This window comes from Hyla sarda, chromosome 6 (assembly GCF_029499605.1).
Source record: "Hyla sarda isolate aHylSar1 chromosome 6, aHylSar1.hap1, whole genome shotgun sequence".
NCBI classification, from domain to species: Eukaryota; Metazoa; Chordata; class Amphibia; order Anura; family Hylidae; genus Hyla; species Hyla sarda.
Window position 1 is genome coordinate 49057325 of NC_079194.1, and position 23242 is coordinate 49080566.

Genomic DNA, 23242 nt, shown 5'->3' on the forward strand with positions numbered 1-23242 from the left:
TGAAAAAATAAATATTTTCCCCACCATCCCATCTGCTCTCTCCCTATCAGTCCCTTTCCATTGGCAAAAGGACCTTCACCGTAAGCCAGTCAGGGGCTGCAGCGGTGTCTTGCCTCAGCCATTGATTGGCTGAGCAGGAAGGACCTTGAGAGCCACAGACATCAGGAAGTGCCGCACATTGGGGGGGGGGGGGGGGGGGGGGACAGACACAGAGTTAGTGGTGTGACGAGGGTATAGGGTTTTTCTATTTAACTTTTCCCAGAAATAGAAAAAAAACAATATTCAGACTACTCCTTTACAATGCCTTCACTCCAGCGCATGTGCTTTAATGGTCCCTGCTTATCTTCATGTTCTGTCCAGCTGCAGGGGGTTTATTGGGTGAATTACATTTATATATATATATATATATATATATATATATATATATATATATATCTATAACATTATAACATTTTGGTGGCTTAAAGGGGTACTCCGCTGCTCAACGTTTGGAACAAAATGTTCTGATTGCTTAGAACCGGCTCCGGGAGCTCGAGACATCATAGCCCCGCCCCTCATGACATCCCACCCCGGCCCTCAATGCAAGTAACGCCCCCTCTCATAGACTTGCATTGAGGGGGTGAAGCGTGATGCCCAGAGGGGCGGGGCTGTGACATCACGAGCTCCCGACGCCGGCTCCAAGCATTCGGAACATCTTGTTCCAAACGCTGAGCAGCGGAGTACCCCTTTAAGTTATGTCTTTAGTAGTTAAATAAACAAACAAGAAAACTAATTTAAAAAAAAATGTAATTTATTTACTAAAATTATTTTGTGGATTGTAATATCTTTCAAGTATTAAATTACAGAAAGCAAGAAAACCATGACTGGAGACCAGAGTCGGCTTAGTAGGGATAGGGAGACACAGAAATATAAACAATGAAGGTGGTCTGATACTCGATGCTTCGCTCCATACTGTACGATAACGCTTTCACTTTCATTCTGTAGGTTTCCGGCTCTTTAAGGGGTCTGTTGGTGAAGACCACTCCTTTCATATTTTCTTCCCTTATAGAGAATGGTAACGTGGGGTCTTCATCAAGTATAAGGAATGTTGTCCTTGGGTGAAGTATTCCATCCTGCGTGTATGCCACCAGGCGGATCAAGTCTTGGTTGGCAGCGATGCCAAATGGAAGAGAGACCAGTTTGTACTGCAGTGCGTATGGGCTGAGGGCGCACTCCAAATCATTGGGGGCACAGTTCTTCAAACAATACCTGGGCACACAAGAACATGAGCGTTATTAGTCACATGAAAACAAATTACTGTAAAGATATTTTTGAAATGGGAACAGCTAGATTTTTTTTTTCTTCTTAGGGAAACAGTGCTACTGCTGTCAATTGGCTGCGTCTGGTATTGCGTCTCTTAAAGGGGTATTCTAGGAAAAAACTTTTTTTGTATATATCAACTGGCTCCAGAACGTTAAACAGATTTGTAAATTACTTCTAATAAAAAAATCTTAATCCTGCCAATAATTATCAGCTGCTGAAGTTGAGTTGTTCTTTTCTGTCTGGCAACAGTGCTCTCTGTTGACATCTCTGCTTGTCTCAGGAAGTGCACAGAGTAGAAGAGGTTTGCTATGGGGATTTGCTTCAACTCTGGACAACGCCCAAGACAGGTCTCATCAGAGAGCACTTAGACCGAAAAGAACAACTCAACTTCAGCAGCTCATAAGTACTGAAAGGATTAAGATTTTTTAATAGAAGTCATTTACAAATCTGTTTAACTTTCTGGAGACAGTTGATTATATATATATATATATATATATATATATATATATATATATATGTTTTTTCCTGGATAACCCCTTTAACTTATCATGTGAATAAGCCAGACACATCGTATGTGTTTAAGAAAAAATATAAAAGAGACCCTAATATACCTGTAATATTACTACTTTGTTTCTTCAGCTATGTATGGAGTCTTGCAGGCAATGATCCATGGGGATAAATACCGGTAGGCAAATTAGCTCTTCTTTGGAAACAAGTAATGTGACCCTTTAGTGTCACCTGCAGGTAGCTGCCTTCTAAGTTAAAGGGGTACTCCGGCAGAAAACACTTTTTTTTTTTTTTTTTTTTATCAACTCCAGAAAGTTAAACAGATTTGTAAATTACTTTTATTTAAAAATCTTAATCCTTCCAGTACTTATCAGCTGCTGTATGCTCCACAGGAAGTTCTTTTCTTTTTAAATTTCCTTTCTATCTGACCACACTGCTCTCTGCTGACACCTCTGTCCATGTCAGAAACTGTCCAGGAGCAAATCCCCATAGCAAACCTCTCCTGCTCTGGGCAGTTCCTTACATAGACAGAGGTGTCAGCAGAGAGAACTACGGTCAGACAGAAAATAAATTCAAAAAGAAAAGAACTTCCTGTGGAGCATTCAGCAGCTGATAAGTACTGGAAGGATTAAGATTTTTAAATAGAAGTAATTTACAAATCTGTTTAACTTTCTGGCACCAGTTGATAAAAAAAAAAAAAAAAAAAAAAAATGTTTTCTACCGGAGTACCCCTTTAAGGTCCACCCAATTTTACAAGCCTTGCCGCATCATATTAGCCTAACAAAGAGACATGATTTGAATACAATGACCCTATTAATAGTAAAATTTGAAAAAGGAATCATTAATAAAATTATCACTATTATCAATATATATATTTTTTTTGAAACAAAGAAATTCTGCAAAATAAATATCGTGCATTGCAATTATTTCTTTCCCTAAGTAGGGAACAGGGGTGTGAATAGCACTTGGATGGATAGGGCTAGCCATCAGGATACCAGGCATACCCTACTTCAGGCATATCCTCCTTATTCTGTGCCGAGATATTAGCCTTTTTGTTAATATACAAATGAGAGTCAAATGCACGGGGGGGCGAGGTGGGGTTCCAAGCGCCCGGGAAAGTCCAGCCCACATCCTCTTTATCTAGTGGGTGGATGAGTCCCATTGTGATGGGGGGGTTGTAATATAGAGGACATGGGCTTGACTTTCCAGCGCTCTGACTGTGCTGGGGAACACCCCCTGGGCTTTTAACTCCCATATGTATAATGACACAAAAGCTTATAGCCCTGTGGTTATTTACACCCATGTTTTTCTGCTGATAGGTCCACAGAACAGTAGCGGTCAATGGGCAGAAGGGCTGGTTTTAGACTTAATGTGGCCCTGGGCAAAATGAAAAGTGGGGCCCCAAAAGCTGAAAATAACAAATAAGTCAGTCACATTTAGTTAATTCATGATGTAGCGTGCCGGGAATGTTGCAAGTTTTTTAACCACTTGGGGACTCAGGGCAAGTGCAGGGGACATGGCAGGCTGGAGCAGTAGAGCACCGGTAACACTGATCAATTCTATGCTATGGCATAGCATTGATCAGTATATGCAATCAAAAGATCACATGTATAGCCCAATATGGGGAGTAAAAAAATAATAAAAAAAGGTTGATAAATGTGAATAAGCCCCTGTCCTAATAGTTCAACCACCCCCATTTTTTAAATAAAATAATGTAATAGAAAATAAAAATAATCATATGTGGTACCTCCGCGTGCGTAAATGTCCGAACTATTAAAATATAAGTTTAGCTAAACCGCACGGTCGATGGCGTACACGTAAAAAAATACCAAAGTCCAAAATTGTGCATTTTTGGTCACTTCATATACTAGAGATGAGCAAATTTACAGTAAATTTGATTCGTAGCAAACTTCTCGGCTCGGCAGTTGATGACTTATCCTGCATTAGTTCAGCTTTCCGGTGCTCCCGTGGGCTGGAAAAGGTGGATACAATCCTAGGAGACTCTTTCCTAGGACTGTATCCACCTTTTCCAGCCCACCGGAGCACCGGAAAGCTGAACTAATTCATGCAGGATAAGTCATCAACTGCCGAGCCGAGAAGTTCGCGACGAATCGAATTTACTGTATCTCTATGATATACCATAAAATATTAATAAAAAAATCAAAATCAAAAAGTTCCAACAAAACAAAAATGGTACCGATAAAAACTACAGACCACGGCACAAAATAGCCCTCATATAGCCCCGTATGTGGAAAAATGAAAAAGTTATAGGGGTCAGAAAATCACAATTTTAAACATACTAATTTTGGTGCATGTAGTTATAATTTTTTTTAAAGGACATCTGTCATTTGAATCACCCGCACTAAACCTATTACACAGACTTGTAGTGCGGGTGATCCTGATTAAAACGCTTCTTACCTCATTAAAAATGGTTCAGCAGTTCTTCAGATATCTTTATCTTTAGAAATGAAGAAAGCAAACTCCAGCTCGGCACAGGTAAATGCGGCTTTATTCACATCAACGAGGCAACAGGTACAGAGAGGAAGTGACGCGTTTCGGCCAGGTGGCCGAAACGCGTCACTTCCTCTCTGTACCTGTTGCCTTGTTGATGTGAATAAAGCTGCATTTACCTGTGCCGAGCTGGAGTTTGCTTTCTTCATTTCCATTGTTCTGGGTGAGGTCCACACCTTCTCCTTCCTTGGGATCCAGACCAGGGATAGAGCCGGAAACTTTCTCTACATTTTCAGACCTTTATCTTTAGCTTTATGTTATTCCCTGGCTTGGGGCTCAGTGGGAGGTTTGCATCAGCACGGACTCTGCTATACGTCATTCTAGCCGGGCGGCCCGGCTCATGAATATTCATGAATGTATCATCCCAGTCTAACTCCTTGTTTTTGGTCACGTGGGGAGCGCCGCACACACATGAATATATGCACACAAATATATCTATATATATCCTGCATGTGCCATCAGTTTGTGCATAAAAACATCCTCTGTCCCTCCCTTCCTCCCACCCCCGGCTTTTCGCTCATCCAGGCCGTCTTCTTACTTGTATTGGGCCGCAGCTCGAGTGAAGCCGGGGGGAGAACGCCGCTTCCGGGTGTACGGAACGTGGCGCATGCGTGGCGCTCCCCACGTGACCAAAAACAAGGAGTTAGACTGCGATGATACATTCATGAATATTCATGAGCTGGGCGGCCGCTCCGCCCAGCTAGAATGACGTATAGCAGAGTCCGAGCTGATAAGACCTCCCACTGAGCCCCAAGCCAGGGAATAACATAAAACTAAAGATAACGATACCTGAAGAAGCGCTGAACCATTTTTAATGAGGTAAGAAGAAGCATTTTAATCAGGATCACCCGCACTACAAGTCTGTGTAACAGGTTTAGTGCGGGTGATTCTGATGACAGATTTCCTTTAAGTAGTAAAAATAAAACCTACATTAATTGAGTATCCTTGCAATCGTACGGACCTACAGAATAAAGATCAGGTGTCATTTTTTACTGAAAAGTGCAGTGCGTAGAAACGCAAGCCCTAAAAAGTAGCAAAATAGCATTATTGTGTTTTTTTGTTTCGCCGCAGATTATGTTATAAAATAAGTGATGTCATTACAAAGTACAATTGGTGATGCAAAAAAACAAGCCCCTGTATGGGTCTGGCGCAAAATTGAAAGTGTTATGATTTTTAGAAGGGGAGGAGGAAAAAACGAAAGTCCAAAAACGAAAATTGGCCGGATCCTTAAGGTATAAAAAGATCAGGAGCACAAGCTTAAGGCGTATGTCCCTCTAGACGCACAATGCCGCTATATTGTTCCTAACTAAAACCCACTATACATAGACAATACTCTCACATACAGTGATCATATAGTGGTAGATACCAGCTATACGCTGGCACCCTGCAGACCGAATAAGTGGTGGTCTAAGCCGGATAGAGTTCTCCTATATACATATTTCAGGGGCACAATGTGACCTCCATCTCCTGAGGGGGAAATCTTGTGATAAATGAAAGAAGCGATCTGATTGGTTGCTATAGGCAACTCAGCAACTTTTCCTCTGGACAGGTTTTGATGAATTTCCCCATATATTTTTATAATAGTATACCAAGATATATATACAATATATAAAAAGAACGAAAAAAAATTATAATAATACAAATATATATATATATATATATATATATATATATGTGTGTGTGTGTGTGTGTGTGTGTGTGTGTGTCTGTGTCTGTGTGTGTTTCCAAACCAGAGTGTGTCTCCCAAGCAGTTGCAACAGCTGGAGGCACTCTGGTTGCAAAGCATTGATATACACACACACACACACATGCATAAATCAGTGTTTCCCAATCAGCGTACCTCCAGCTGTTGCAAAACTACAACTCCCTGCATGTCCGAACAGCCTATACAGCTGGAGGCACCCTGATTGAGAAACACTGATTACAGAGCGTAGCTGGAAACCACAGGGCCCCGATGCAAAAAATTGCTCTGGGCCCCCCTAAACCCCTCCCGACCTCCCCCCCCCAGTCCCCAATGGCCCCCTAAAATCAGCATGTCCCCCATCCCTCCACACAGTGCCCCCAACAGCATGTCCCCATAGATACATGCCGTGTCCCCCACTCCTCACTAAGCTCCCCCTTCCTTCAACACAGTGTCCCCCATCCCTCCATACCATTGTTTCCCAACTAAGGTGCCTCCAGCTGCTGCAAAACTTCAACTTCCAGCATGCCCAGACACCCAAAGACTGTCTGGGCATGCTAGGAGTTGTAGTTTTGCAACATCTGGAGGTATCCTGGTTGGGAAACACTACTCCACCAAGTAACCCCCTCCTCAGCATGTCCCCCATTCCTCCATACCAGTGTTTCCCAACCAAGGTGCCTCCAGCGGCTTTAAAACTACAACTCCCAGCATCCCAGACAGTTAAAGGCTGTCCAGGCATGCTGGGAGTTGTAGTTTTGCAACATCTGGAGGCACCTTGCTTGGGAAACACTGCTCCACACAGTACCCCCCAAACCAGTCAACCCACCACCACCAGTATGACCCTACTCCGCATTTTAAAAAATTATTTTACCTGGCTTCTGGCATGTGGTGACTTTTACATGGCCAAATCCTGGGCATCCACAAGAGGAAGAGGGGCTTTTCCTCTTGTTGGAACTTGGGTGCCCGACCCCTCCTCCTTCACTCCATCTTGACTCCCACTGCAGACAGAAGACAAGGGGCAAGGCTATTGGCCATCGCGGGCGGGGCTTTAGCCCGGGTGAGCGAATCCAGCACACCGGGGCCCCCACCCAAGCATCTCCCTGCCAGCCTTATGTGAGTGACCTCTGCTGAGAGCCTTAAACTGCAGCCAGGCTCACTTCTAAATGATGCTGGCTGCAGTGTTACATTCCTTCCCCCCCCCCCCCCTTGAGCCACAAACACTCTAGCAGCCACAGGGGGCCCCCTGGAGGATTGGGACCCTGGGCAACTGCCCTGTTTGCCAACCCCTAACGCCAGCCCTGATGGGCAGCATACTGTATACAAATGTATGGCATATAGTCATCTAATAACAAACAGTCCAGGATTTTTTTTTTATTTGACTATGCTACAGGGGCTGTAAAGTTAGTGTAGTTCATAATATAGTGTCTGTACCTATGTGTGACTGTTTTCTCACAATTCTAATGTGATTTTTCACCCCAATATTTATTTTTAACAGCATACAAAATGACTGCTGTCTCAGATTTTTCCCAGGTTGCAATGCGGCAGAGACCTGACTCACTAGTCAGCTGATGACAGGGAGCCTGTCTGCTTCAATGGGTGGAGGGATTGCTCGGTGGGAGAGAGATCAATCTACAACTAATTTTTTTTTGCAACAGGTGTAGGCCCCCTGATTGAAAAACACAGGTCTTTTGAATGGATGCAGCACATTTATGTTTCAATGGGTGGGGTGGCTGATGTGTGGGAGGAAGGAAAATGGAATTATGGGATTTATAGGCAAAGAAGGAAACTCAAACAGGAAATACCCAGTTCACAAAAAGCTAGCCCCAGTGTTATGGTAATCTCACACATAGCCATTTATCCCCAAGACAAGCGCAGATCCTTCCTAAGCATGTCCATTACTGCCTGCCAGGTATGTACTAAAATCAAGACACCTAGGCACATACTGATCCCAGAGTAGGGCTGGACATATACGGAAACCAAAAGAGGAAGGTCCAGCTAGAAGGTCTTGGTAAAACTTGACTTTTATTTAGAAAAGCATAAAAACAGTAGTCACCAATAACAGGTACCGAACACACAGGATCTAGATTCTTATGCTTTTCTAAATAAAAGTCAAGTTTTACCAAGACCTTCTAGCTGGACCTTTCTCTTTTGATTTCCGCATATAGTTGTCTAGGTCCAGGCTATATGTCAAACCAGTACAACAAACCTAGTGTGAATAGAACCATATATAGTGACCCCCCCGACCTACGATGGCCCCGACATACGATAATTTCAACATATGATGGTCTCTCAGAGGCCATGGCATGTTGAAGGCAGCATCAACATACAATGCTTTTGTATGTTGGGGCCATGGCATAAACGGCTATCCGGCAGCGCAGACTGCTTCAGCTGCCACTGGATAGCTGTTTACGGTGCCCCGTGTGGTCCGCTGACAATCACTTACCTGTCCTCGGGGCTCCGGACCATCCTCTTCGGGATCCCCTCCATTGCCGTTGCTCTCCATCGTTGTCATCACGTCACCGCGCACGCTGTCCCGTCATCCAATAGGAGCGGCGTGCGTAGCGACGTGATGACGGCGATAAGGAACGACAATTCCGGGCAGCGGAGACACTCTGGAGTGGCGGGGACACCCCGGGGGCGCGGTGACAGCGACATCCAGGGCAGCGGTGACGGTCCGGAGCGGCGGGGACAGGTGAGTATACCTTCCTATATTTAACATTGCACGGATCCCTCAACATACGATGGTTTCAACAAACGATGGTTCATTTTGAACAAATTACCATCATATGTTGAGGGACAACTGTATACTGTACATATCAAGAAACACATTACAGGAAAACATTTATTGAAAGTATTGAAGCTTCTAATTTTTTCCAGCAGCACAAAAGAAAATTAATATCATGGAAATCTATCTAGAGTGGTTTCTTTCTCATAACTGTGGATGTTAAAGAGTCATCTAAGAAAGGTCACAATTATTATACAAATCAATTAACTCTTAATCCTTAAAGTCGTAATCTGGTATGGGGGTTTCTTTTAGCAAAATTCCCATAGGGTGAGGTATACAAAATAAACATCTACTTACCTTCCGCCACTCCCTTCCTGCAGTTCCCAGTGTGCTCCTGTACACCTTATGCTACGGCTCAGCGAATTGCTGGCCACAGTGATGTCCCATCTTGGCCAGTGAGCGGCAATGTGACATATTGCTCCCCAGCATCAGGAAGATCAGTACCACAGATTTTGGCATGAGACCCCGGCCTTATTCTAAAAACGAGTTAAGTCCATGGCATTTTGGGCCTAAAGCACTCTTTTAGCTGTTAAGGGTATGTTCACAAGGCGGAATGTCCGTGCGGAATTCCACCAGAATATTCTACACGGACATTCCGCTCCAGCAGAATCCCATTGATTTCAATGGGATTCTGCTGCGCCCTGCACACGGTGGAATTTTCACGACAGTTGTTTCTGCCACGGAAATCATAATTCTGGCATCCGCAGAAAGAAACATGTCTATTCTTTCTGCAGATTTTGCTCGTAAATGCATTGCCGTCTATGTGACGGCGCATTTCCGAGCGGTCCTACCACCCACTGGAACTTTCAAATGTGCGGAATGTCTGCAAATTTTACGCCGTGTGAACCTACATTTAGTGTACTGAATCTGCTATAAATATTTTAGTTTGTGGCATCTTAGTTTTGTTTTTTTCCGGTTGTTTTTTTTTTTCTTTCCACATCTGAATGAGGCAGCCTAGTCATTGAAGTTGGGCTAACATAATTTTGGTAAGAATCATATAACTTAAAGGGGTACTCCGGTGCAAAACTTTTTTTTTTTTTTTTTTTTTTTTAAATCAACTGGTGCCAGAAAGTTAAACCGATTTGTAAATTACTTCTAAAAAAAAAAAAAAATCTTAATCCTTCCAGTATTTATTAGCTGCTGAATACTACAGAGGAAATTTTTTTTTTTTTGGAACACAGAGCTCTCTGCTGACATCATGACCACAGTGCTCTCTGCTGGCATCTCTGTCCATTTTAGGAACTGTCCAGAGCAGCATGTTTTCTATGGGGATTTTCTCCTACTCTGGACAGTTCTTAAAATGGACAGAGATGTCAGCAGAGAGCACTGTGGTCATGATGTCAGCAGAGAGCTCTGTGTTCCAAAAAGAAAAGAATTTCCTTTGTAGTATTCAGCAGCTAATAAGTACTGGAAGGATTAAGATTTTTTTTAATAGAAGTCATTTACAAATCTGTTAAACTTTCCTCCGGAGTACCCCTTTAAAGTAAACATAGCATTTATTTACTTAACAAACATCATCCATAGTAATTCCAATATGATATTTTTCACCACATGACAGTGTAGCCTACCCAGAAGAGGAGTCCCGCAGGTAGTGCGGAGGGCAGGGGGTATCGATGCATTGGTGACTTCCTCGCATGTTGAAGCACATCTGGTTCACCCCACATTGGATATTTTGTAGGAGACATTCATCAATATCTGTGAGGAAATGTGTAAAGGACGTAGTTATTAAAAATAGATTTGCTTTAGCTAGAACTAACTGGAGTTGTTCAAAGAAATGAAACGCATCACGGGCACACCCTACATATGACCTCTTTACTCTGGCACTCCATCTGTCTGAACGGCCCAAAAATAAGGAAATGACACATTCCCGAACAGCATGAATACTGGGAAGATTAGACATAGCAGCAAAAACAATGTCAGCTTCTTCTTTATCTTATGTTATCGTCTAATGGTAGAGGCACACGTGACTGGGATCCGATGGGTTTGATTTTTTTTATTATTTTTAAATAGGCCATTATCCAATAGGTAAACAAACCAGTCCGAGAGATAACAGACATGGCTCCTCACTCCTGGTGCTGCGGCTAACCAGAGTCAGGACCTAATGTGACAGCACTTGGAGGAGAAGAAGACCTAGTGTGGTGGTGCCAAGGATCTGATTTCTTTTTTTTTTGCTCTGGTCTGAAGTCTGTTTTATTAAGGGCTCTGGTCTAAAGTCTTTTTATTTAGGGGTCTGGTCTTATGGTATCCAATTATTTAGGAATCTTGTTTGAGGTCTTCACTTATTTAATGATTTAGTTCTACACTTATTTAACCCCTTAAGGACTCAGGGTTTTTCCGTTTTCGCACTTTCGTTTTTTCCTCCTTACCTTTTAAAAATCATAACCCTTTCAATTTTCCACCTAAAAATCCATATTATGGCTTATTTTTTGCGTCACCAATTCTACTTTGTAATGACATCAGTCATTTTACTCAAAAATTCACAACGAAATGGAAAAAAAAATCATTGTGCGACAAAATCGAAGAAAAAACACCATTTTGTAACTTTTGGGGGCTTCCGTTTCTACGCAGTGCATATTTCGGTAAAAATTACACCTTATCATTATTCTGTAGGTCCATACGGTTAAAATGATCCCCTACTTATATAGGTTTGATTTTGTCGTACTTCTGGAAAAAATCCTAACTACATGCAGGAAAATTTATACGTTTAAAAATGTCATCTTCTGACCCCTATAACTTTTTTATTTTTCCACGTACAGGGCGGTATGAGGACTCATTTTTTGCGCCGTGATCTGAAGTTTTTATCGGTATGATTTTTGTTTTGATCGGACTTTTTGATCACTTTTTATTCATTTTTTAATGGTATAAAAAGTGACCAATATACCCTTTTTTGGATTTGGAATTTTTTTGCACGTACGCCATTGACCGTGTGGTTTAATTAACAATATATTTTTATAGTTCGGACATTTACGCACGCGGTGATACCACATATGTTTATTTTTATTTACACTTTTATTTTTTTTATGGGAACTTTTATTAGGGAAGGGGTTAAATGACCTTTATTAACACTTTTTTTTAACATTTTTTTTGCAGTGTTATAGGTCCCATAGGGACCTATAACACTGCACACACTGATCTTCTATGCTGATCACTGACGTGTATTAACCTGCCTGGATCTCAGGCACGGAGCAGTCATTCGTCGATCGGACACCGAGGAGGCAGGTAAGGGCCCTCCCGGTGTCCTGCAAGCTGTTCGGGACGCCGCGATTTCACCGCGGCGGTCCCGAACAGCCTGACTGACTAGCCGGGATACTTTCACTTTCACTTTATAAGCGGCGGTCAGCTTTGACCGCCGATTCTAAAGGGTTAATACTGCACATCGCCGCGATCGGCAATGTGTGGTATTAGCCGCGGGTCCCGGCCGTTGATGAGCGCCGGGACCAACGCGATATGATGCGGGGTCGCAGCGCGACCCCGCTACATATCGCGGGAGCCGGCGCAGGACGTAAATATACGTCCTGCGTCGTTAAAGGGGTACTCCGGTGAAAAACTTTTTTTTTTTTTTTTTATATTTCAACTGGTGCCAGAAAGTTAAACAGATTTGTAAATTACTTCTATTAAAAAAATCTTAATCCTTCCTGTACTTATTAGCTGCTGAATACTACAGCGGAAATGGTTTTCTTTTTGGAACACAGAGCTCTCTGCTGACATCACGAGCACAGTGCTCTCTGCTGACATCTCTGTCCATTTTAGGAACTGTCCAGAGCAACATATGTTTCTATGGGGATTTCCTTTTTCTCTGTCCATTTTAGGAACTGTCCAGAGACGTCAGCAGAGAGCACTGTGCTGGTGATGTCAGCAGAGAGCTCTGTGTTTCAAACGGAAAAGAATTTCCACTGTAGTATTCAGCAGCTAATAAGTACTGGAAGGATTAAGATTTTTTAATAGAAGTAACTTACAAATCTGTTTAACTTTCTGGCACCAGTTGATTTAAAAAAAAAAAAAAAGTTTTTCACCGGAGTACCCCTGGGAGTCTGCACTGGAGTCTTCATTTATTTAGGGATCTGTTGTGAGGTATCCATTTATTTAAAGTGGTTTTCCCATCTTGCAAAGTTATCCCCTATCCACAAGAAAACAGGTAACTATCTGATCACAGGGCTCCTCAATATCAAAAGTTGGGGCCAGAGTCTTCTGTTAGAATGGAACAACGATGTATTGTCTATGGGAGATGCCGGTGATCGCCGAGTACAGCATTCTTCTGTCTCCACTCTTTCTATAAAGAATGGGATAAGGGATAACTTTGCAAGAAGTTTGCTCTAAGCTCTCCATTTATTTAAACGCCATGTCTGGGTTTTGAACACATTTTGGGGTTTGGTCTCCATTAGTTAGGATGTCTGGCCTCGGGTCTAAATTGATTTTGAGATCTTGAGCCTGAAGTTGTTGGGGGTTTGTATTCATTTTAGGATTTTTAGGTTCTTATTTATTTATGGGTCTGCCTGGGGTCTGGTCTTCATTCAGGTGGTCTGGGCTCTGGTCTGAGGTCTCCATAATTTTTTTGTCCATATAGGAGAGAAATAGAGAGTCCGGCACTGCCACGTACCTTACTCTTGTAGCTGGCTATAGTAGTGTGAATTGGGTTTTACACCTGGGCACTGGAATGGTAACAATTTTCCGTGCTCTATCCTCGGAACATAAAGGTGTAGTAATCCAATGGTGAGAAAGGAATTGAGGAGGCACTGGAATTGTAGTTACTCGAAGTTTATTCCATCAGGTCATGGATACAACAATGGCCTTCGGCCATTGTTGTATCCATGACCTGATGGAATAGACTTCGAGTAACTGCAATTCCAGTGCCTACTCAATTCCTTTCTCACCATTGGACTCCATTCATTTTTGCATCTGTTCTGTGCTCACCTAGAGACTGTATCTGAAGTATCCTCCCCTTTCTATTCCTACAGTCTCTACATATGTTGCTCATAGTCTGTGTTGTACCATTGTTTGTGTATTTCCGCATTCCTTCTTCTAGAACTTATACTACACTTTGGGGCTGTGAACTCATGTCTCTTCTCCATGTTTTATTAGATAGGAGGAGGATTGCCTGTAGCGAACACTGGCTGCCATGTTGGACACTGATGGACTGGGAATCTGCAGAGGTGGCAGATCACAAATTTGTCTTCCCCCACATGTCTATGTTAAATTTCTGTGTGTTCTTGTTTTATAGTTCTAGTCTTCACAACTTTTGGAGCACATTGTTATAATACACCCTTTTTTGCATTGTCACAATTTTTAACCACTCTTGACTTGAAGACTAGAGATGAGCGAACTTACAGTAAATTCGATTTGTCACGAACTTCTCGGCTCGGCAGTTGATGACTTTTCCTGCATAAATTAGTTCAGCTTTCAGGTGCTCCGGTGGGCTGGAAAAGGTGGATACAGTTCTAGGAAAGAGTCTCCTAGGACTGATTCCACCTTTCCCAGCCCACGGGAGCACCGGAAAGCTGAACTAATTTATGCAGGAAAAGTCATCAACTGCCGAGCCGAGAAGTTCATGACGAATCGAATTTACTGTAAGTTCGCTCATCTCTACTGAAGACCAATAGTTCTTTATTAAATTAATCTACACAGGAGAGATCAATGCATTCAAACTATCTCAGTGTAAAACATTGCTGTTTTCAAAGGATATGGCTAAAACATCACATTCTTCTAAACATACGGTAAGTGCCCTAATAAAAACTCCCTGGTCTTACCTTGACACGACTTTCCATTGGGCATGAGTTGATAACCCGGAGGGCAGACACACTGATAACTTCCAAGAATGTTTCTACACTCATGTTGGCAGACATCTTGATTGTCACATTCATTGATGTCTGTGTAATAAGCCAAAGTGATGAAACCATCATTAGAGGATAAGGATATATTAATGCTACATAACAAAATGGACTTCTATCCTGACGTGACTTACCTACACAAGGCTTCCCAGGACCTTCAGACCTGAACCCACGTGGACAAACACAAGTATAACTCCCATGTGTGTTTTCACATATTTGATTATTTCTACAGCGATGTGTGGTCTCTCTGCACTCATTAATATCTATAGAACAGGAATGGGAGAGTTAATCAGTAACAATGTTACTTCATGTGTATATAGCACTTCATATTCTTCTACTTGCTGTTTTATGTGTTTTTTTTCACTTTGAAATGCTGGCCACTAGGGGTCCAACATTTATCCCCCCCCCCCCCCCCCCTCACGCGCACTGAGTTTGGACTTCTGCTGGCCAGGCAGAGGTCCAACCTCAGGATGCGACGTCGGTCCATAGCTCACTCTCTGCCTGTACAGTGGTCCCTCAACATACGATGGTAATTCGTTCCAAACGACTCATCGTTTGTCGAATCCATCGTATGTTGAGGGATCCGTGCAATGTAAAGTATAGGCAGCTGTACTCACCTGTCCCCGCCGCTCCGCACCAGGTCCTCACCGCTCCCGCTGCTGTTCCAGGGGCTCCCGATGCTGTCCCGCTGGTCCGGTGTCTTTTTCGCGATCCTCCGGTGTCTTGCGCATCTTCTGCAGGGTCCGGGCCTCGCTATCCGGTGACGTTATTACGCTGCTGTGCCGGCGTGCGTAGTGACGTAATAACGACGCCGGAAAGCAAGGCCCGGACCCTGGAGAAGATGCGCAAGACACCGGAGGATCGCGAAGTGGACCCGGAGCAGCGGGAATAGGTAAGTGAACCTGCTGGGGCACATTACACTGCTATCCGACAGCAGCTTAAGCATTTTGCGCTGTCGGATAGCAGTTAATGCGATGGCCCCGACATATAAAAGCATCGTATGTCGATGCTGACATCGACATGCGATGGCCTCTGAGAGGCCATCGTATGTCGATTTTATCATATGTCAGGGCCATCGTAGGTCGGGGGGTTACTGTATATGAAACAGGCAGAGAGCGAGCTCATTGGATAAAGCGCAGTTAATTTGAATATTCCTGCCTCTCTCTCTCCTCTCCAGTACAGCACAAGCGGGCATAGGGAGAGGGGCAGAATAGCATCACAGGAAGCTCCGGAGAAGAATACCACCTGAGCGTGGTGAGTATGCCCAAATGTGTTTTTTTTCCAGTAGTAAAAAAAGATTTCCAGGCATTACTATGTATGTTAGGTATGCCGGCTGTGCTGTGTGCCGCCGAGAGGGAGCGGAGCATAGAGGAAGAAGGGCAGAAGTGAGCCCAGGCAGGCTTCATATGATGTTGAGTCTGCCGGGCCATGCCCCCTTTCTCTCTCACTGAAGAACCGATGACTGAGCAGCCTGTAAAAAGTTTTTTTTTTATATAATAAAAGACAGGATTAGTGTCAGGATGAGTCAGGGACATATGCTGGATGGATTTAGGGACATATTAGTTTATGATAGGTACTCTTTAAACCATAACCCCTCCCCCTTCATCTTAACTGACAGTTTCGGCATGGTGAACAGTCAAGATGACAGGGAAGTAAAGGAAGCAGATGCACTTCGGTGCTTAAGCCATTCTTCAAGGACTTTTGCAGGCCTGAATAGAACTTTTTGGACAATCTTACTCCTAGGAACATCAAGTTGGATATGATTTTCCGGCAGATATCCAGCACTGGTTTAATATGTGCCCTTTAAGAGGTACCACACTTACCAACACATGATCCATTTTCTGATTTTGTAAGTCCACTTGGACATATATCGATGCACTTATAACTTCCACGTGTGTTCTTGCACAGTTGGTCTGGTCTGCAGACACTTTGACGGCATTCATTCAGGTCTGCAGGGAAGCACATGAATAAACATTGAGCGTGTATCCATCATAACAGAACCACCATGCAGTGCCTCTCTAGCAGTGACATCTACAGCCTGCCAATATCAATGCTACCACAGTGACCCCCTAACAGCACCACCACATAGTATTAGCCATAGTGCCCTTCATAACAGGGACAGCTACAATTTTAAATCTTACAATGCTGCTTCTTTGTAGACTAGTAGTCTCTTCTTTCTGTAATTAAAGCGTCCAGTCACCTGTCATACATTATATACATGATCCAGACTTACCAAAACATCTTCTCCCTTTCAAATGGAAGCCTGGATCACATCCGCAATGATAGCTCCCAATGCTATTGAAGCAACGCTGGTGACACGGACTTGACTCTTGGCACTCATTAATATCTGGAATTATTAAAAAATATACAAACTGGTTTATGTCATAAAAAACCCAACTCCCAAATGTTTCAGTAGGAGGGCCCAGCAATTGTTCATCCTGAGTAGAAAGGCGTGCAGAGCTGCACCTGGCCCAGTACGGTAAGTGTTCACTGAGCAGAGAGACATACTGTGTATGCCTACTGAATCTGATCAGTAGATAGTTTCCATGATGTCCTAGTGTAAGGTGCCACCATAACTATGTAGAGGAGCAGGGAACCCTGTCAAAGACAGGAGTCCCTACTCTACAATGAGCAGCAATGCTTTATGCATTATTGTTTAGATTTCTCAGGGAAAAGGAGAGTAGGCAGTGATGCTTGGCTATAGCACTAACACTCCTTATACTGCTGGGTTTGGCGCTTTGCACCTGGCCCAGTGAGTTTGCGGCCAAATCAGAAATAGCCATTGAATCTTAATCAAACCAACAGCAGCTTCATAGAGAATAACCACAAAATGAATTTCCGGAGGTGTACTCCTTTCTATTGAACAGTAACATTAGCTTTATAACCATTGGGCTTGTTTACTCAGTAATGAGAGCACTCTACATTTTTGTCATCCTTTTGGCTACATAGTTGCCTCATGAATAAGGGATCCAAAGTATTGAGCTATAAAAGGGTTTAACCTCCACATACAACAGTGACAGTACAGTGCCGTGTTGAAACCACCGTTATAATTATCATTTTAGGCCCTGTTTATACTACAGAGATTCTGTCCGGAATTTCCACAAGGATAGTCTGCGAAAATTCTATTTGAAACAGTCTCTTATTAATCTCAATGGGAATTCCACTGCTCTGTTCACACATCGGAAGTTCAGTAGAGGAACTACTGATGAGGAAGGGGATTCTGGGAGGATTGACCATGTTCATTTTGCCACCAGAAGCTGCAGAGAAGAGCTGTTTGTGAATGAAACATCATTTATGTTCACAGCAAATTGCGTTTGACAAAAGCGCCAATGCTGGACAATTTTGCGCTGAGGAAAATACTTCACAAAATTTTCTCAGTGTGAACAAACCCTTAGGCTTTAGTCTTGTTTTTAGCTACAGTTTTTCAGATAGTACTTGGTGTTTTATTACAAATGTAAGTAAGATTAAAAAATTTAAACCCTTTAATGATGAAGCCCATTTTGACCTTAAGGACCCGGCCAATTTTCATTTTTGCGCTTTTGTTTTTTCCTCAATGCAACAAGAGGGACCTATGAGTGGAGGGTAAATCCAATATTATTAACATTTGACCGCTAAGCGGTCACTAAGACCCTAAATTTCCCACCCAATATAAAACTTAACGTTTAATGAGCCAAGATTAAAATAACCTCACACATATTGATCCATAGTGCATTGATTGGCATGACACTGCATGCTATAGAAGTGAATTGAAAGAATAGACTGTGGCTGCAGTCCACAGTCTATAGTGTGAGACAATTAAAAATCTAACACATTGCCCGCCCGCCCGACGTTTCGCCACAGGCTGTGGCTTTATCAAGGGCTAAGAGGCAAATGGCGTGCAAACAAGCCTTTCAGGGGTTTAAATAACCTCCTGTCTCTAACGTCATTAGAACATGTCACTTCCTGTATTAACATGACATCTCATTGGTTACAATCACATGCAGACTAATGATTGACCGCTTCCTGGCCAATGAAATTTTGACCAGGATGCATCTTGCTATATTCGTTTGATTGACAGCATCCTTGACCAACCAGCTGAGACCAATCAAGCTTCTGAACTCCTCATTGGTGCCGGAAGCTGTACACGTATGTGCGCCATCGGTCCTGCGCTAACTGATAGCTTCCCGAACCTCCGATATGAACGCATGCGCAGTACGGATGTGCAGAAGAACGTGCGCGAATACTTAGTCATATACAGCCACTGCTAGGAAGCTGCGCGACAGACATATGCGCCGGCACTTAGCCGATTTTTTTGCATATGATTCACACATGGCTGTTGTGATAGAGCTGTAATACACAATATAACCACTCATGTGAACAACGACTGCGTAGCAAGTACTAAACTAATTCGAGAACACTAAATAAGTTACTATCTGGCAATATAGGGCGACCAACCTAGCAACGTAGGTATAACATCAAGACAAGGAAGTATTATTCATAATACCGCTGAAATAGTGTAATCGATAGTAATAGAGGGGGGAGCAAATACTCATCTGTTCTGCATAGATATAGTCATAATTAATTCATATCATCAACGGAAGTTAATCATAAGTATGATTAATAAAGGCTTATAACGGCTCTTCTATATAGTAACAATTGTAATAAGTGATTCCTGTCCTACAAGAAGGCTGCATAGGTGAAGCCTTCATTCAGTCCGTTTGGGCTTTGGGATTTTAATCTCCAAATCCATCGGGCTTCTTCTTGAAGCAGTCTGGTGTTAAGATTGCCACGTCTCGGACCCAGTTTACACTGGGTAATGCCACAGAAACGTAATTCAAAGGGAGCATCATTGTGTACAGTCCTCATATGCCTAGCAATTGGCGTATCTTGATAGGTGTTAATAGTACTCATATGTTTTGAAATACGCCTACGCAATTGTTGGACTGTCTTTCCTACATAGATTTTAGGACAATTGCATGTGGCTAGGTACACTACCCCCGTCGTTTGACAGGTGATGAAGTCCCTAATTTGATATTTCCGATTATCAATCGGATTAGAGAATTCTTTTGTACGTGGCATAAATTTGCAAAAATTGCACCGTCCACATGGATGTGATCCTTTGATTGATGATTTCAACCAACTGGATGCAGACTCCTCTGCATAAAAACTCCTAACTATTTGATTTTGAATATTGGGTCCTCTACGATAGGTTATAGAGGGGTGAGTAGAGATCACCTCCCTAAGGTCATTGTCCACCTGTAATATAGACCAATATTTCCTAAGTATATTCATGATTTTTTGATTGTGTTGATCAAAAGTTCTGATACACCTAATGATCTTTTGGCCACTATTGTCTTTAGCCAATTTGTGATCACGTAATAATTCAGATCTTGGAGTAGCCCTGGCTCTGGCGAAGGCCTTGTGAAGGACTTTCTTGGGATAACCTCTATTGGTGAAGCGTCTATACAGGAGATCACATTCTTCTTGAAATTTAAGAGGATCAGAACAATTCCTTTTGGCTCGTAGATATTGACTGATTGGGATACCTTTCTTCAATGGTACGGGATGATAACTCTTCCAATTAAGAAAACTATTGGTTGACGTAGGTTTACGATATATAGAAGTGTGAATGTGACCAAGTGAATCAATAGTGATAGTGAGGTGAAGAAAATGAAGAAATTTATCGTGAATTTCAGAAGTAAAGTGCATATTAATATGATTAGTGTTAAGTGCTTGAACGAAGGATTGAAATAATTGTGTAGTGCTGTCCCAAAAAATCTATATATCATCTATATAACGACCCCAAAATAAAATGTGAGAATTAAATTCTTGAAAAGTGTCAGAGAAAACGTGAGTGTCTTCCCACCACCCTAAGAATAAATTAGAATAATTCGGTGCACAAGGAGTGCCCATAGCAGTGCCCTTCAACTGAAAATAAAAGTGCCTATCAAAAAGGAAAAAATTGTGAGTAAGTAGAAAACGTAATAAGGTCAAAACAAATTTGTTGTGTGCTGTGTACTGAAGACCTTTAGTAGTTAGTGTCACGATGCCGGCTGGCAGGTAGTGGATCCTCTGTGCCAGAGAGGGATTGGCGTGGACCGTGCTAGAGGATCGGTTCTAAGTCACTACTGGTTTTCACCAGAGCCCGCCGCAAAGCGGGATGGTCTTGCTGCGGCGGTAGTGACCAGGTCGTATCCCCTAGCAACGGCTCAACCTCTCTGGCTGCTGAAGATAGGCGCGGTACAAGGGAGTAGACAGAAGCAAGGTCGGACGTAGCAGAAGGTCGGGGCAGGCAGCAAGGATCGTAGTCAGGGGCAACGGCAGGAGGTCTGGAACACAGGCTAGGAACACACAAGGAAACGCTTTCACTGGCACTAAGGCAACAAGATCCGGCGAGGGAGTGAAGGGGAAGTGAGGTGATATAGGGAAGTGCACAGGTGTAAACACTAATTGGAACCACTGCGCCAATCAGCGGCGCAGTGGCCCTTTAAATCGCAAAGACCCGGCGCGCGCGCGCCCTAGGGAGCGGGGCCGCGCGCGCCGGGACAGAACTGACGGAGAGCGAGTCAGGTACGGGAGCCGGGGTGCGCATCGCGAGCGGGCGCTACCCGCATCGCGAATCGCATCCCGGCCAGAGGCGGTATCGCAGCGCCCCGGGTCCGTGGAACCGACCGGAGCGCTGCAGTGAGAGGAGTGTAGCGAGCGCTCCGGGGAGGAGCGGGGACCCGGAGCGCTCGGCGTAACAGTACCCCCCCCCTTGGGTCTCCCCCTCTTCTTGGAGCCTGAGAACCTGAGGACCAGACTTTTGTCCAGGATATTGTCCTCAGGTTCCCAGGACCTCTCTTCTGGACCACAACCCTCCCAATCCACTAAAAAGAAGGTTTTCCCTCTGACCTTTTTAGATGCTAAAATCTGTCTGACGGAGAAGATGTCCGAGGAGCCGGAGACAGGAGTGGGGGGAACAGATTTGGGAGAGAAACGGTTAATGATAAGTGGTTTAAGAAGAGAAACATGAAAGGCATTAGGAATACGAAGAGAAGGAGGAAGAAGAAGTTTGTAAGAGACAGGATTAATCTGGCGCAAAATCTTGAAAGGACCAAGATAGCGTGGTCCCAACTTATAGCTAGGGACACGGAAGCGGACATATTTGGCGGAGAGCCATACCTTGTCTCCAGGGGAAAAGATGGGAGGAGCTCTTCTTTTCTTATCCGCGAATCTCTTCATGCGTGAAGAAGCCTGTAAGAGAGAATTTTGGGTCTCTCTCCATATGATGGAAAGATCACGAGAAATTTCATCCACAGCGGGCAGACCAGAGGGCAAGGGGGTAGGGAGGGGGGGAAGAGGGTGACGGCCGTACACCACGAAAAACGGGGATTTGGAGGAAGATTCAGAGATTCTGAAATTATACGAGAATTCGGCCCAAGGTAGAAGATCTGCCCAGTCATCCTGGCGGGAGGAAACAAAATGTCGTAAATAGTCACCCAAGATCTGGTTAATTCTTTCTACTTGTCCATTGGATTGAGGATGGTATGCAGAAGAAAAATTTAATTTAATCTTGAGTTGTTTACAGAGAGCCCTCCAGAATTTAGACACAAATTGGACGCCTCTATCCGAGACGATCTGCGTAGGCAACCCGTGAAGACGAAAAATGTGTACAAAAAATTGTTTAGCCAACTGAGGCGCTGAAGGAAGACCAGGAAGAGGGATGAAATGTGCCATTTTGGAGAATCGATCAACGACCACCCAAATAACAGTGTTGCCATGGGATGGGGGTAAGTCAGTAATAAAATCCATACCAATCAGAGACCAAGGTTGTTCGGGAACAGGCAGAGGGAGAAGAAAACCAGCGGGCTTCTGGCGAGGAGTCTTATCCCGGGCACAGATAGTGCAGGCTCGCACAAAGTCCACCACATCAGTCTCTAGAGTCGGCCACCAATAGAAGCGAGAGATGAGTTGCACAGATTTCTTGATGCCCGCATGACCTGCGAGATGGGAGGAGTGACCCCATTTGAGGATTCCGAGGCGTTGGCGTGGAGAAACAAAGGTCTTTCCTGGAGGAGTTTGCCTGATGGAGGCTGGAGAAGTGGAAATCAGGCAGTCAGGAGGAATGATGTGTTGAGGAGAGAGTTCAATTTCAGAAGCATCTGAGGAACGAGAGAGAGCATCGGCCCTAATGTTCTTATCAGCAGGCCGAAAGTGAATTTCAAAATTAAATCGGGCAAAGAACAGAGACCACCTGGCCTGACGAGGATTCAGCCGCTGGGCAGACTCGAGGTATGAGAGGTTCTTGTGATCGGTGTAAATAATAACTGGAAATCTTGATCCCTCCAGCAGATGCCTCCATTCCTCAAGTGCTAATTTAATGGCTAGAAGCTCTCGATCCCCGATGGAGTAGTTCCTCTCCGCCGGAGAGAAGGTCCTAGAAAAAAACCCACAAGTAACAGTATGCCCGGAAGAGTTTTTTTGTAGAAGGACAGCTCCAGCTCCCACTGAGGAGGCATCAACCTCCAATAGGAAGGGTTTAGATGGGTCAGGCCTGGAGAGCACGGGAGCCGAAGAGAAGGCAGACTTGAGTCGTTTAAAGGCGTCTTCCGCTTGAGGAGGCCAAGACTTGGGATCGGCATTTTTTTTGGTTAAAGCCACAATAGGAGC

The 23242-nt window shown here is 43.7% G+C and overlaps 1 protein-coding gene across 3 annotated transcripts in view; it reads right to left on the reverse strand.

Moving 5' to 3' along the window:
* Positions 1-814: 814 nt before the first annotated feature.
* Positions 815-23242, reverse strand: part of HMCN1 (hemicentin 1) — a 443635-nt gene continuing 421207 nt past the window's right edge. For all 3 annotated transcript variants that reach the window (XM_056523646.1, XM_056523647.1, XM_056523648.1), the window contains 6 exons: positions 16845-16958; positions 16435-16560; positions 14746-14874; positions 14531-14650; positions 10355-10481; positions 815-1248 (listed from right to left, as the gene is read on the reverse strand). In XM_056523646.1, the coding sequence (XP_056379621.1) occupies positions 882-1248; positions 10355-10481; positions 14531-14650; positions 14746-14874; positions 16435-16560; positions 16845-16958 (983 nt within the window). In that variant the 3' untranslated portion in view covers positions 815-881. The remainder of the gene's footprint in view (positions 1249-10354; positions 10482-14530; positions 14651-14745; positions 14875-16434; positions 16561-16844; positions 16959-23242) is intronic.